At 45.9% G+C, this 16,698-nt stretch overlaps 1 protein-coding gene across 1 annotated transcript; it reads left to right on the forward strand.

Moving 5' to 3' along the window:
* Positions 1 to 400: 400 nt before the first annotated feature.
* LOC116887388 (glutathione S-transferase theta-4) lies at positions 401 to 7,732 on the forward strand. The gene is made up of 5 exons (XM_032888981.1): positions 401 to 612; positions 1,831 to 1,918; positions 5,092 to 5,242; positions 6,312 to 6,488; positions 7,420 to 7,732. The coding sequence occupies exons 1-5, from the start codon at positions 501 to 503 to the stop codon at positions 7,612 to 7,614; spliced, it is 723 nt and encodes a 240-aa protein (XP_032744872.1). The 5' UTR covers positions 401 to 500; the 3' UTR covers positions 7,615 to 7,732.
* Positions 7,733 to 16,698: the final 8,966 nt, after the last annotated feature.

The following is a 16,698-nucleotide window of genomic DNA, read 5'->3' on the forward strand; positions in this document are numbered from 1 at the left end:
AAAAAGATCATTATGGCTTAAAAATTTAAAGGGCTAGGGTCATGCTTGAGTGGGCGGGTCCATTGCTTCCAAGCCGCTGGTGGCAGGGATAGCAGCGATGGGAAGTATGTGTAGCAAAGAGAACTGTTGACCTCATGATCAGGAAGAATTGTCTTTTTCTCATTCCGGACCTGCAAAACCTCTCTTGTCCCATTCTGCAGAGAGGGGCTGGCCCTGGGAGTGCTCAAGCATGGGCCCTTCTCAGATATCTGTGAGGCCAAGCCATAGAGCACACACAGGGCTATCCCAGCCCTGTGCCACCCTCCAGCTCTCCTTAGAATCTTGGCTATTTTTAAGAATTCCAGGTGGCTGGCCTCATAAGAACACCCAGGTAAGGGAGTTCCAGAACGCAGTGTCCTCAGTCAAGTGGGAGAGGGCCTAGAGCCAGGTGCTCAAGTTAGCCACAGGCTGGGTCTGTGGGACACCTGCTGTAAGTGTGGGCCCCCCAAAATCATTTCAACATGGGCCTGGAGCTCTACATGGACTTGCTGTCAGCACCTTGCCGCGCCGTCTACATCTTTGCCAGGAAGAATGGCATCCCCTTTGACTTCCAATTTGTGGATCTATTAAAAGGTCAGTTCCAGCATTGCCAGGAAGCTTGGCACTGCCAGGGTACCCAGTGAAAGTCTTTCTGAGGATCAAAGTTTAGAGAGGGAAGCAGAGGTGAAACAGATACCAAGGTGATCAGGCCTTGTCCCATCTAGTCTATGTTTGCTAGTCACCAAGAATGAATGTCTCCCTGCTGGGATGAACAGGACCTTTGGGGGTAAAGGAAGGAGGGATGCTAGCAGAGACTAAGATTCTCAGGCTAGAGTTTTTGCCATCATCTCTGGAGATCTCAAATCTTGTTTATCTGTAGCGCCCACCAACTAGGCTGGTGAAGGACACAGATCAACAGTGCGTATGTTACTCAGCCCGTGCGCCCTTCCTCAGCCTGTGCCTGCCCTCAGTCCGTGTCCACCCTCTTGCGGCCTGTTCTCACCCACTCCCAGTGTTCAAACTTGCTCTGGGACTAGGATTGTGGCTCAGTGATCAAGTACTTGCCTAGCATGCCACACGCAAGATCCTGGGTTTGATCTCCAGCTCATGAGTGTGCACACACACATGCACATGTGCACACACACATGCACAGATTCAAAAGGGGAAGAAAGGGAGGAGGAGAAAGAAGTATGAAAAAAGTATATACTAAGGGTTCCACAGACCCGCGTACCCCATGGAAGGATCAGTGGATTGGGATCTCAAACACTGAGGGTTCTCTAAAAGCTCAGCTTGTAGAGACACAGACTCTAGACTAAAGAGATCTGGGAGCTGTAGAAATGGAAGCGATGTGGTGCCCCCCTCCCCCCAGGGTTTCCTCATACAAACAGTTGGCCAGGAACAGTTCTTTTCTTTTTTTTCTTTTTTTTTTCGGAGCTGGGGACCGAACCCAGGGCCTTGCGCTTGCTAGGCAAGCGCTCTACCACTGGGCTAAATCCCCAACCCCCTGGAACAGTTAATGTTCCAAGCTGAAGTTGATACTCCAGCTGTGGCTCAGGCATGGAGTGAAGGCTGAACTTCTAGCTTCTGGAAGCCAAGGGATTGTCCTGATCCCTGGGGAGGGGAGGTCACAAGGTCTGGGGTTCGAGAATCTGGGAGGAGGAATTTTAATCCTGGTCCCTGTGATACCTCTGCTTTCTCCTGTGAGCCATGTGATCTTTGGGGCCGAGGTCTCTCCCCTTTGTCTCTAGAAGCCCAAGTTCTCTCTTTTTTTTCTGGGGTCTCCAAAGCCCCAGACCCTCCCTGCCCCCTCAGGTCACCATCATAGCAAGGAATACATCGAAATCAACCCCTTGAGGAAGGTTCCTAGCCTCAGAGATGGCAAGTTCATCTTATCTGAAAGGTAAGGGCCCTGCCACCACTTCTGCTCCTTCGGGGAGACTCATTGGGAGCATATTTATTTATTTGTGTATTTCTTTATTTACTGAGATGAGGCAAGGTCTCTCTACGTAGTCCTGGTTGGCATGGAATTCACTATGTAGACAAAACTGGCCTCAGACTCAAGAGATCTATCTGTTCTCCATATCCTGTGTTTTGGGATTAAAGATGTGCAGCAGCAGGCCTGGCCTGTTCATTTATTTTTAAGATATAGAAAAATTTGTGTACACACATAGCACATTCATTTATACACACACACACACACTCAGAGCAATCCATTTATACACACACACACACACACACACAGAGAACAATCCATTTACACATACACACACATCACATCCATTTATGTACACACACACAGCACATCCATTTATGTACACACACACACATACACACATACAGAGCACATACATTTATGCACACACACATACACAGAGCAATCCATTTACACACACACACAGCACATCCATTTATACACACACACACAGAGTAATCCATTTATACACACACATACACACAGAGAACAATCCATTTACACATACACACACATCACATCCATTTATGTACACACACACACATCACATCCATTTACGTATACACACACATACACACATACAGAGCACATACATTTATGCACACACACATACACAGAGCAATCCATTTACACACACACATCACATCCATTTATGTACACACACACAGCACATCCATTTATACACACACACATACACACATACAGAGCACATACATTTTATGCACACACACATACACAGAGCAATCCATTTACACACACACAGCACATCCATTTATGTATACACACACATACACACACAGAGCACATCCATTTATACACACACACACACACACACACACAGAGCACCTCCACCTCCCAGCTTCTGCAGCTAATCCACTCTACCCCATTCTCACCTCTCCACTTTGCTCCTCTTCCTTTCAAACACCCCAGCACTTTACCTATGAAAGCTTATGAACATCCTGTGAAGCAATGAAGAGTCTAAAACATACATCACCCACATACCGTTATGACGGCAAATCGACTTATCAGCCCTTTCCAGATTTCATCCATAGTCAGCTCACATTCGTCTGATTGATTGCATCATAAATATTTTCCTGGTCCTTCCTTTCCCTCCCCCTCTCCCTTTCCTCCTCCCTTCCCCCCTCCTCTCTCTCTCCCTGCCCCATGCACACACACACACACACACACACACACACACACACACACATTTATTTCATGAGTATGAGTATTTTTCCTGCATGCGTATGTGTGCCCCGTGCATGCCTAGTCAGAAGAGCCCATCAGATCTCCTGGAACCGGAGTTACGAATGGTGCGAGCCACCACGTGGGTGCTAGGAACCATACCAGGGTCCTCTGTGACAGCCCTTAGCCATTGAGCAACCGCTCCAGTCTGTCTTAAGTCCCTCTTTAACTGTTCCCGGTCTTAGTCTGTTTTGGGTTGCTCTGACTGAATATGGTGGTGTGGGTGGATTGGGCAGAGCAGGAGGCTGACTTTGGTTCTAGAGGCTGAAAAGCCCAGGAAAGTGGAACTGGTACCGGCTTAGCATCTACTAAGGGCCTTCCCTTTGGGTCCTAGCAACACAGAGAGGACAACACGGTGAGCAATCAAGGTAGCCAGAGTGTGTTTGTTGTATGACAAAGCCACCTGTGACAAGCTGATAACCTAATAATTATCTTAGCCACACGTGAGTCAATCTGCCCTTGTGAAGCGATCACACTTAGCCGTCCCAGTACCTAAAACCTCCCAGAGGGAAGCCAATGTCTGTCTGAGTTTTAGTGGGGACATTCAAACCCTCTCAGACCCTGTTGTTTTTTAAATACATTTATTATTTATTTACTTATTCACTTTACATCCCACTCACTGCCCTCTTCCAGTCACCCCCTCCCACAATCCTTTCCCCATTCCCCCTCCCCTTCTCTGGGCACATGGGGGCCTCTTCCTCCATGGCCCTGGCACTTCAAGTCTCTGCTAGGCTAGATACTTCCCTTCCCACTGAGGCCAGACAAGGCCCAGCTAGTAGAACATATCCCATGTACAGGCAACAGCTTGCGGGATAATCCCTGCTACACTTGTTCCAGACCCACATGAAGACCAAGCTGCACGTCTGTCACACATGTGGAGGGAGGCCTAGGTCCAGCCCGTGTATGTTCTTTGGTTGGTGCTAACCCCCAATGTAATAAAAACTAAACAAACAAGCAAACCGCTTGGTTTTGCTTTTCACTGGCCTCTGTGCGTTTGTAGTTAATGATGGGCACTGGCTTTTCTGTCCTGTGGTGTCTCCTACACTGTCAGTGAGCAAGCTTGGGCCATCCCTCCCTCTGAAGCCTTCTCCTGTAGCCTTTTCTCCCCTTCTACCTCATCCCTCACCCATCCCTGAGAGACCAATACCTCTTGTCCTGTCATTGCACCAGCTACCACCTAGGCTTCCTGGGATTTATTCTACCTCTTCTAACTGGAGGGATGGACCCTCTCAGCCCTCATGATCTTAAAGATTAAGTTTAGGGGCTGGAGAGATGGCTCTGCAGCTAAGAGCACTGGCTGCTCCATCTGGGGATCAAACTCCATCTTCCAGCCAGTATGGGCATCAGATACACAAGCGATGTCCAGACGTACACGGGGGGGGGGGAAACTCATACACAATAACTAAAAATTAAAAGACACTTAAGTTGGGGTTGGGGATTTAGCTCAGCGGGTAGAGCGCTTGCCTAGCGAGCGCAAGGCCCTGGGTTCGGTCCCCAGCTCCAAAAAAAAAAGAACCAAAAAAAAAAAAAAAAAAAAAAAAAAAAAAAAGACACTTAAGTCTAAACTCCTGAAGCATCTCTGGCAGTCCTTCTGCACTCCCTACGTGTTTCCATTCTCCAGGTGTTCCTTGCTCCCGCTGGAACCTCGACATTCATCAATCCCTGTCCCCCCTTCAGGTCTTCCTCCCGGTCTTGCTATCCGACTAACCTGATAGCTAGGAGCAGACATTTTAGAACCCTTCCGGTTCCTCCTTTCCGGTTCCTCCTTTCCCTAGTGAATCCGGCCACGCTGGGGGTGGTGGTGTACGGGCTCTCAGAAGGTCCAAACAGTGCCCCTCACTGACTTGCCCTTTCTCTAGCGTGGCTATCCTCTGCTACCTATGCCGAAAGTACAGCGCGCCTTCTCACTGGTATCCGCCAGACCTGCACATGCGTGCCCGTGTGGACGAGTTCATGGCGTGGCAGCATACAGCTATTCAGGTGCCCATGAGTAAGATACTGTGGATCAAGGTGAGCAGGGCCAAGCCTGGGGCTCAGGAACAGGGGAAAACCTCAAGTCCAGTCCTGGTCCTGCCGAATAAGCCTCGTTTTCCCTAATCCCATACCTACCTACCTTACAGCGCTGAGAGTGTGGAATTAACTGTTAAATAGGAGAAAATATTATACCAAAGGAGAAGGGTAACCAGGAAGGGCCAAGACAGCATTCAGAAAACTTCGTTTAAAAACAAAACAAAACAAAACAAAACACCTTATTTATTTTATGTATGAAGACACTGTTGCTATCTTCAGACCGACCAGAAGAGGGCATCAGATCCCCTTAAAGATGGCTGTGAGCCACCATGTGGGTGCTGGGAATTGAACTCAGGACCTCTGGAAAAGCAGCTAGTGCTCTTAACCGCTGAGCCATCTCTCCAGCCCCAAAACTCTGTCCTTGAGTTAGCGAATCTCAGTCAATTGATAGGTGGCAGGCAACCAACACACGTCTATCCCTAGTTTTCATTTTCTCCTTGTATGTTTTTGTTTTTGTTTTTTAAGGCCATTTTCCATTGCTATAATAAGATGCTGCGGGCCGGGTAACGTATGAAGAAGAGAGGTTTATCTAGCTCATAGTTTCGGAAACAGGCAGTCCAAACAGCATGTCACCAGCTCTAGAGAGGGCCTCCTAGCAGCTGCTATCACAGTGGAAGCAAGCGCTAAGACAGGAAGGCAGAACTGGGGCAGGGCACCAGTCTTACTCTAATAATAGCTTGCGCTTCTAAGTATTATCCGTGTCCACCTCAGTCCGTTCTGAGGGCAGCACCCCCCAGTTAGACTCCATGTTTTAAAGATCCCCGCCACTCTCACATCCCCCGGAGGACTGGACGCTCGACGCAAGCGAGACACACTCAAACCACGGGACTCCTTGTTACCCTCCACACCCTTTTGAACACGTGGCCCCCTTGGTAATTGCCGCTTGCAAATGGCCCGAATCAGTTTACATCCTTGGAACTGCGCAAGCTCTGCCTAGCAGATGGGGCTACGGAAGCCTCGCAGGGGGCAGGTACCGCCTCTATGCCTGTCCTCTTCTCTTCCTGGCCAGTTGATAATTCCGATGATCACGGGTGAGGAGGTTCCTACCGAGAGGTTAGACAAGACGCTGGATGAGGTGAACAAGAACATAAAACAATTTGAGGAGAAGTTTCTGCAGGACAAGTTGTTCATCACTGGGGACCATATCTCACTGGCCGACTTGGTGGCACTGGTGGAGATGATGCAGGTATGGGAGAGGGGCAAGTCTGGGAAGAGGGGAAGTGTTTATGGGAACAGGAGTAGAGTAGGCGATCCTGGGCTCACTTGGAAGTGACAGGGGAAAAAAAAAAACCATAGGTTTCGAATCAGGGAGTATCGTGATCGTGGAATTTTTTTTTTTTTTTTTTTTTTGAGCTGGGGACCCGAACCCAGGGCTTTGGCGCTTGCTAGGCAAGCACTCTACCGCTGAGCTAAATCCCCAACCCCGCATTTTTTTAAAAGACTAAAAATTAAGGGGTTGGGGATTTAGCTCAGTGGTAAAGCGCTTGCCTAGCAAGCGCAAGGCCCTGGGTTCGGTCCCCAACTCCGGAAAAAAAAAAAGAAAGAAAGAAAAAAAAAGAGAGAGTGAGGCGTGGGCAAGCAGCCCCTTTAAAAAAAAAAAACTAATTAATTATTATATGTAAGTACACCATCACTGTCTTCAGACACACCAGAAGAGGGCCTTGGATCCCATTACAGATGGTTGTGAGCCACCATGTGGTTGCTGGGATTTGAACTCAGGACCTCTGGAAGAGCAATCAGTGCTCTTAACCACTGAGCCGTCTCTCCAGCCCCCCAGCCCCAGTTCTTAATGAGGCAGTTAAACTGTTAAGCAAGCCTCCTCTTATTGCCCTTGTGCCTATTAACAGAAAGAGCGACATGGTGTGTGTTGGGAAGTTGAGCTCCATTCCTGTGGAAATAAGGGCTTTCTCTGGAAGAAGGCCAGACACACAGAGTAACGCTAGCTACCTGGGTCAGGAGTTCTTATCCTGGAGCAGACTTTTCTATGCCTGCTTCACCTAGACTGCATAGCTTAGACAACTTGCCAAGAAGGGGGCAGCTTGTGACTCTTTGCAGAGGCTGGTGGGCCAGCTGGTTGCTATGGTGACCACATCTTTCGTTTTTTTGTTTATCCACAGCCAATGGGAACCAACCACAATGTCTTCATCAGCTCCAAGCTTGCAGAATGGAGAATGCGGGTGGAGTTAGCCATTGGTTCTGGCCTCTTCTGGGAGGCTCATGACAGACTGGTGAAGTTGCCAAGCTGGGACTGTTCGACACTGGACCCTTCGATCAAGATGAAGATCTGTGAGTTTCTGGAGAAGTATAAGTGATACCAGAGGGCATTTGTTCTGCAGAGGCCAGCTGTCTCCGCCTTTTGAGCTTTTTCTCCTAAGGAAGGCACTAAGAAACATACTGTTCCTTTACCTAATAAAACAAAAAGAACCGGGACAGCCGTGGCCATTATTGGGACAGTTGGTGTCAGCAAAGAACCTGGTGTAGGAGCAGGAGGTAGTCACGAGTCACCTTAGTTTCCAAAAGAATCTAAGGGGTCTCCGAGATGGCTCAGTGGGTAAAAGTACTTGCCTCCTGAGTTCAGATCTCTGCTACCCACACACGAGCCAGGACCACTGGTGCAAGAACAATCCCCAGAGCTCACTAAACAGCCAGCCCAGCTGAAGTGGGAAGCCTCAGACTTATCAAGAGAAATGCTAGCTCAAAAACAAGCTGGACCATGAAAAAGTAAAACAATCGACATCAACTTCTGGGCTCTATATGTGCACACACGACACACACACACACACACACACACACACACACATTCACATAACTCACACACATGCACACACGTCCACACACTTACATACACACGTATACATCATACTTATGCACACACACTCACACATAAACACTCACACATCCACATGCACACGTGCATACACACACACACTCTCACACATCCACATGCACACATGCACACACACACACATACTCACGCACATACTCTCACACATGCATACATTCACAAAACACACTCATACACATACTCTCTCACACATACACATGCACACACATACACACCCTCACACACACATACACAAAAGACACACTCTCACACACACATACACATTCACACAACACACTCATACACATACTAACCCATACTCTCACACATACATATACACACACACACACACGCATGCACACATACAACACATACACAAAAGACTGCAAAAGTCAAAGAGTGTATATGATTACATTTTTAATGGTCGGCAACTTCAATACCTCCTTTCAAAAACAGAATAGAATAACGAGACAGAATAATAGAATGACAAGAGAGAGGATTACGAAGGGACAGTGTGATAAGCCAATTGAACCTACTAGTACATTCCCCACAAGAGTGGACTAAATAGTTTTCTCAGATTCACATGGAATAGTCATCAGAGGACACTGTTTTTGGTTATAAATAGGAAGATTGGAATAATGAAACTATTTTCTCTGAATATAATATATTGAAATCAGGTATCATTAGCAGGGCCGATAAAATGGCACAGCAGATAAAGGAGCCTGCAGCCAAGCCCGGTGGCCTAAATTCAGTCCCTGAGACCTCTAGGGTTGAAGAAGAGAACAAATTTTCAAAAGTTGTCCTCTGACCGTGCATCATAACCACACGGTCTCTCTCTCTCTCTCTCTCTCTCTCTCTCTCTCTCTCTCTCTCTCTCTCTCTCTCACACACACACACACACACACACACGAACATACATACACAAAGTAAACATTAAAAAGCTCCAAAAAGGAATCAGCAACAGAAGGAAGAAGACTGGGTGTGTTGGGGGCGTCTAGGGAGATCATTGTATAGACACGAGAATCCCAGTTCAGATCCCCAGCATCCAAAATAGAAGCTGGGTGTGTCAGTGCTGTGCCAGAGGCAGGAGGATGGATGGGCTCACAGGCCAGCTAGTCTGGTTGAATTGATTAACTTCAGGTTCAGTGAGAAGCCTGTCTCAAACAAACAAACAAACAAACAAACAAGATGAAGTGGTTGAAAAAGACCTCAGATGTGAACCTTCACATACATGACATGCACATGCACACATGAACACACACATGCATACACACACATCACCTCAGACACACACAGATAGACAGACTGACAGAGAGGAGAGGTGGGGAAGGAGAGGGAGAGAGAGAAGAGGGAGGTAAGGAGGGAGGGAGTGAGGGGGAGAGAGAGAGAAAGAGAGAGAGGGAGAGGGAGAGAGAGAGAGAGAGAGAGAGAGAGAGAGAATGTATGTTCACAATTCTGTAGAATTTAAACAACACATCTACACAGACTGGTCAAAGAAAAATCACAGGGAAATTAGTGTCTTGGAAAAATAAAGTGAAAGGAAACCCCAAAACTTATGAGACACAGAATAAGCAATGCTAAGCAGAAAATGTATAGCTGTACACACACACACACAGACTCTCACACACACACACATATATGTGGCATGATTTGGGGGCTGGAAAGATGGTTCAGAGGTTAAGAGCATTGGCTGCTCTTGACAAAGCCAATTTCCAGCACCCACATGGCAGCTTACAACTGCTTGGAGTTCCAGTTCCCAGGGTATCTGATACTCTCCCACAGACTTACATGCAGGCAAAAACCCCAATCAATAATATCAACAAATAAAGTATTTCTATTTTTTATTTCTTGATTTTATCAAGGCAAGGTTTCTCTGTGTAGCCTTGGCTGTCCTGGAACTTGCTTTGTAGACCAGGCTGGACTCAAACTCAAATCCCAAGTGCTGGGATTAAAGGCATGTACCACCACCGCCATGCTCAATTATTTATAAAAAAAAAAAAAAAAAAAAAAAAAAAGGCATGATCTGGGCCTGCGGAAAAGGCTCTTGTGAAATCAGTCAGTGATATTGCGAGACTCCACTTCTACCTGAAGCAATCACATTGACAGAATATATTGATGGTTTGGGGAATGAAAAAAGTTAATTATTTTTAATTATATTTCTCTGTGTGTTCATATGTGAGAATATGTGCATGTCCTTCGTGGGTACCTTATGGAGTCCAGAAGAGAATCAGATCCCTAGGTAGCAGTCCTGAGCTACTTGGTATGGGTGCTGGGAAGCCAACTCCAGTCTCCCAAAAGAGCACTTCCTTTCCCTAACCACTGAGCCACATCTACAGCCCTGAGGATCAGTGTTTAGTGAGTGTAACGTTTCCGTTCTGTAGAATCTGTAGAGATCTGTCACATAACATTGGGATACACCAAAACACATTAATTTCATGCTAAATGTTCTGGTCACAATCAAGCAAAATAAAGAGAAACATATATAAAAGGTACAAGTGAACCAGACATAGTGGCTAATGCTTTAATTCTCAGCACTTGGGAGGCAGAGGTGGGGAATCTCCTTGAGTTCAAGGTCAGCCTGGTCTACAGAGCTCCAGAACAGTCAGAGCTACTTAGTGAGATCCCGTCTCAAAGACAACAATGAAAGAAAGAAACAAAATATTATGAGTTACCCTTAATTGGGAGAGGAGTCATGACGGTTGGTTTTCATTTCAATTAGCCACAAATTAGAGTCACCTGAATAAGAAGTCGCAGCTGAAGGGCTGTCCTAATTGTCTCAATAACTGTGGGAAGACCCTAATTGTGGACTGCACCTTCTGGAAGCAGCCCAGATTAAAAGGGCGTGTTAGCATTTTCCTTCCCTGCTGAGTTGATTTCCTCCCCCCGACCCCCGCTCCGGTTACCAATGATGGATGATGCTGATTCCTTCGACGATGATTATTATAGTCAGCATTTGCAGCCTTCCATTGCTGACCGGGGACCAGCACCTCTCCAGGAACCCTTCAAACTTCAGCTAACATATTGGGACAGGTGGACTGACCTGACCGAGCAGCACTGGGTCAGCCTCTCCAGAGACAGAGAGCCACTGTGGGACTGCTCCTGTTGCTGACACATCCAGTCACAAGGCTCCAAGCGACTATCAGGTTTCAGCCTGTTGGATGGGAGCCAACTGTGGTTACTGTTTCAACGTAAGCCAATTTAAGAGATTCTTTTAATATACGCATATATTTGATCTTTTCTGTTCTTACAGAGAACCCAATAGCAGAGGAAAACTTTCTTTGTTACACCGTGGTCTGTAATACATACCTGGGCACAGGCAGACCCAGGTCCATGGACTAGAATACATTGTAGCAGTCTAAGCCCTTCCCACATCTTGGGCTTTGGGAATGGCTGTTTTATATCTGGTGATCTTTTACCATTCAATTTGACTGGCCACTTTAAGAGCAGCTGAGTTAGTGATTGTCACAGAAATTAGCAGCAGGCTTTTAGCTGTGACTAATGTCATGGATACCCCAGGGGCAGACACACAGAGAAGGAAACACCGGGGGACTCTGGGGCTTTCAGGGACAAGCTAGGCTCTCAGACTTTGAGGTGAATTTAACCAAGTGAGTCAGTTTCATGACAATTAAGACTTGAATTCAGTGGTATAGGGCTTGGGGCTTTTTGTTTTGTTTTGTTTTTCTTTTCTTCCCTTTTCTTCTTTTACACATTTCTCCCCTCCTTCCCTGCATAAATTTGCCCATCAAACTTTTATTTCTGATGTGAAGGAGAGGAAATAATCAACAAAGAAAACTTGCAAAAATTATTTAATGCGTGCCTATAAGACAGACTAGTGAAGCAGGGTTCTGACTTACGTTCTGCCATTGTGACAAATGCTATGACGAAGAAGCATCTTGGGGAGGTGAGGGTTTATTTTATTCTACAGGTCACGGCCCCTATTTGATGGGAATCAAGGCGAGTATTCAAGGCAGGAACCTGGAGGTAGGAACCAAAACAGAAAGTGCGGAGTAGCTCTGCTTACTGCTCAGTTAGCATCATGTGTAGCCCAGGCCTGCCGGCCTAGGGTGACACTGCCCGCAGACGACTAGGCCCTCCTGTGTCAGTTAACCACTAAGAAATTGCCCCACGGACATGGCCACCGGCCAATCTGACTGAGGTAATCCTTCAGTTTGAGGGTTCCCTCTTTCCAGGTGAACCTATGCCTGTATCAAATAAGATGGGTGAAGCTATGACAGTTCTCAAAACCATGTGATGTAAATGTATTTTATGTTTTTTTTCTTTTTTTCGGAGCTGGGGACTGAACCCAGGGCCTTGCACTTGCTAGGCAAGCGCTCTACCACTGAGCTAAATCCCCAACCCCGTAAATGTATTTTAAAACAGGAAAACATGTTCAGATAGCACAGGGAAAAGAAGATTGCAGAAATGTACCCTCTTCCACCACACATTTAAACACACAAAACACAGAAAACACACACATACACACATATACATACACACATACATATATACACACTAACATACATATATACACATACACAAATACATGCACATACATATACACACATGCACACACATATATACATACACACACATACATACATGTAAATATACATATATACACACAGCACACACATGCACACACATATATACATACCCACATATGCATACACACATTTATATATATACACACATATACATACCACACATACATACACCACACACATATATACACACATATATACATGTAAACACACATGCACAAATACCACACATACACACACACACACACACACACACACACACACAAATATCTGGCAGACTCCAAAAAGTTACCTCTGAGTAATGGACTTAAAGCTGTTTTTATTTGTTTGTTTGTTTGTTTGTTTGTTCGTTCTGTGCTGTTGATATAAAAACTATAGCTCTTGTCTTTACACCAACAAGAAAAAGTTTACTCTGGAGCCATTCTGAGTAAACATGGTCCAGAAATACAGATCTAGGACCCCAAATTCCATGTTCCAACATGAAATCAGTTTCATAATTTCACATAATAAAGACAGTCATGAAAATCAAGGAAGTTTAAAATGTATTGGTGGGTACATGAGAGAGGAGGCTCCCGTGAGACGGGGGAAGCTTTTCTATGGGCCTGGCGTGCTATCTGATAGCAATCTTAGCTTTTAGTTGGTAGAAGCTAGGGGTTGCCTAGGTTAATAGATTTCAAAAAGCTCTTTTAGTATTAGAAGCTAGTTCAGACGCAGAGGTTGGCAAGGAACGGGTGTTCTGGAGGCTGAAGACATCACAAGGAACAGCCTAGGGACTGCAACATTCTGATCTCTCCATGGTGCTGAAATTCTAGTCAGTCAGTCAGTCAGTCAGTCAGTCAGTCAGTCAGTCGGTTTCTCCTAGCACAGCTTCTTTCCAGCTTTGTTCACTCTGTTTCTTTTGGTTTTGATGAAAAGGTGCTTTATATACAACTACGTGTTCATGCGTGTGTGTGCTTGTGTGTGTGCACATGTGCATGCGCGTGTGCGTGCCATGCATTGCGTGTGTGCATGCGTGTGTATGTGGATGCATGATTGTGTGCATGCGTGTGCCTGAGTGCATGCGTGTGCATGCTCGTGTATGTGTGTACACATGCATGTGTGTGCATGAGTGTGTATATGTGTGTGCGCACAATTGTGTGTGTGCACGCACGTGTGCACATGCCCAAGTGCTCGCTGCCTGCTCTGGGTTGGTGCCCCTCACAGATGTTTTTCTAATGAGTCTCTTGCCCTGACAGTCCCTTGAAGGCTTCTGTAGCAAACTGAGCAAGACTTCCCTTAGGCATCATCTGCCTTTTCCCCCACTGAGCAACAGAGCAGCGCAACGACATTCCTTTCCCCAAGGGCAAACAGATAAAACTCAACATCTGCTCCAGGTCCCAGGTCTCAGCTCGCTTGTTGTGGGCCTCTCCATGGAGCCTCTCCCGGTAGCCAGGCCTGCTACTAATCTTGCTAGGTGAGTTTCTCAGCTCTTTTAGACATTGGCCTTTTAACTCCTGCCAGGCCTTCAAGAAGTCTGCCTTTCCCCACCCCCTAAGTCCTGTGTGTGTGTGTGTGTGTGTGTGTGTGTGTGTGTGTGTGTACCTGTGCACACGCATTGGACTCCAGATCTCAACTCTCCAGGTTCCCACAGGTGTGGAACTTAATCTGGATCTCAGGTGTCCTGTACATAAAGAAATATGGTATCCAAGGGACCCCATCTTGCTTTGCCATGAGGGAATCCTTGCCTCTAGCCAAGGATTCAGCCTTACTAGGATGGTGGCTTGACCCCCCTGTCTCACTTTCTTTCTTTCTTTGTTTCTTTCTTTGTTTCTTTCTTGTTTCTTTCATTGTTTCTTTCTTTGTTTCTTTGTTTCTTTCTTCCTTCCTTCCTCCTTCCTCTCTCTCTCTTTCTTTCTTTCTTTCTTTCTTTTTTCCTTCCTTCCTTCCTTTCTTTCTTCCTAAGATGTATTTCTCTTCATCTGTCTGAGTGTGTACCATGTGTATGCAGGTGCCCACAGGGGCTAGAAGAGAGCATTAGACTTGGAGTCATAGGTGATTGTGAACTGCCTTCGTGTTGTTTACAGAGACATGGGTAAGGGTTTGTATACAGGTACAGGGCACTGTCTTGGTCAGTGTTTTACTGCTGTGAGGAGACACCACGACTGTGGCAACTCTCAGTAAAGGAAAACATTTCATTGGGACTGGCTTGCAATTTCAGAGGTTCAGTCCATTATCATCATGGCAGGGAGCACAGAGTATTCAGGCAGACATAGTGTTGGAGAGGAGCTGAGAGTTCTACCTCCACAGGCAACAGGGAGAGAGACTGAGCCTGGCTTAATTAAGCTTTTGAAATCTCAAAGCGGTCCTCTGGTGACACACTTCCTACAACAAGGCCACACCCACTCCAAGAAGGCCACACCCACTCTGGCAAGGCCACACCTCCTAATCCTTCTCAGATAGTGCCACTGGTAACTAAGCATCAGCTATTGAAGCCTATAGGGGGCATTTTTATTCAAATTACCACAAACACCTTTCCAGTGGGTACACCACTAAAGAAACATCTTTCCCATCAACTGTTACCTGCTTATAAATCCTTAGGAGGGGGTGGGGACAGAAATGCCTCTTTTTCCCTTGATAAGCTCCCTCTTCTTGCTGTCTTTGTGTTTCTGTCTGAATTCTTATTCAAGGATACAGAAACCTGGAAATCCCAGCAGGTACCCACTGGTCCCCTGCCAATAACAAATCATTGAGAAGAAAGGACCTTTAAACACAGCTCACGGATGGCAGTGGTGGTTTGTATGAGAGTGGTCCCCATAGGCTCATATATCTGAATGTTTGGTCCCAGTTAGTGAATTGTTTAGAAAGATTAGGAAAGTTATGATCTTACTGGGGGAGGTATGTTGGAATGGTGCACCTGAGACCCTTACTGACACCCATACTGATTAATCCAATTAAGAGTTTCGAGTTCTTAATAATGGCCTCGAAACTCTGGAAAGTCTCTTGGATTCAAGCTCAGAGGTACAGTGTTTTTAAAGACAAAATGAGGGCCTGGAGAGATGGCTCAGCGGTTAAGAGCACTGACTGCTCTTCCAGAGGTCCCGAGTTCAAATCTCAGCAACTGCATGGTGGCTCACAGCCATCTTTAATGAGATCTGATACCCTTTACTCATGTGTCTGAAGAGAGCGATGGTGTACTTATATATAATAAATAAATATAAATATAATAAAATATTAAATATAATTAAATATAAACATTAAATATAGTAATATAAATATAAATATAATTAAATATAAATAAAATAAAACCAATATATTATATATATATATAATTAAATATAATTAAAAAGGTGCTTAGAAAGGGTATAGTTCTAATCCAATAGACAGTGGATGACACTCTGGCATTTGTACACCTTGCCACTCTTTGCTGGTCTTTGTTGGGCTTTACTGACGCCGGTCTTCTCTGACAATACTAATGCTGTGGCATTGGTTCTTTTTGTCTTATAAGGACAGCATTTAATTGGGGCTGGCTTACAGGTTCGAAGGTGAAGTCTATTATCATCAAGGCGGGAAGCATGGCAGTATCCAGGCAGACATGGTGCTGGAAAAGGTGCTGAGAGTTCCGCATCTTGATTGGAAGGTAGCAGGAGAAGACTGTCTCCCAGGCATTCAGGAGGAGAGACTCAAAGCCATCCTCACAGTGACACACTTCCTCCAACAAGGCCACATTTACTTCAACAAGGCCACACCTCTAACAGTGCTGCTCCCTGAGCCAAGCATATTCAAACCACCACAGTGCCTTATGCTTGTAGTCCCAACACCTGGGAGAGCTAGCCAAGAGGTGACCCTGGCTTTGTGACCAGCCTGGCCCACATACTCAGACCCTCTCCTTCCCCAAAGAACAACTTCAGTATGGTAACAGCAAAGCAGTAAGTCAAGATCAGAGTCCTTTTCTAGGCCTCCTGATAACTTACTCTTGAAAGGAGCACAGAAATAGGTTCATTTTCCCTGCTAAAAAAAATAATTAAAAGGTACCAGGTATGATGGTACATGCC

This window comes from Rattus rattus, chromosome 18 (assembly GCF_011064425.1).
Source record: "Rattus rattus isolate New Zealand chromosome 18, Rrattus_CSIRO_v1, whole genome shotgun sequence".
NCBI lineage: Eukaryota > Metazoa > Chordata > Mammalia > Rodentia > Muridae > Rattus > Rattus rattus.

Coding starts and splice junctions, on each gene's coding strand:
- LOC116887388 (XM_032888981.1), top strand. CDS start 501: ATGGGCCTGGAGCTCTACATGGACTTGCTGTCAGCACCTTGCCGCGCC. Junction 613..1,830: donor ATTTGTGGATCTATTAAAAG/GTCAGTTCCAGC, acceptor CTGCCCCCTCAG/GTCACCATCATAGCAAGGAA. Junction 5,243..6,311: donor GTAAGATACTGTGGATCAAG/GTGAGCAGGGCC, acceptor CTTCCTGGCCAG/TTGATAATTCCGATGATCAC.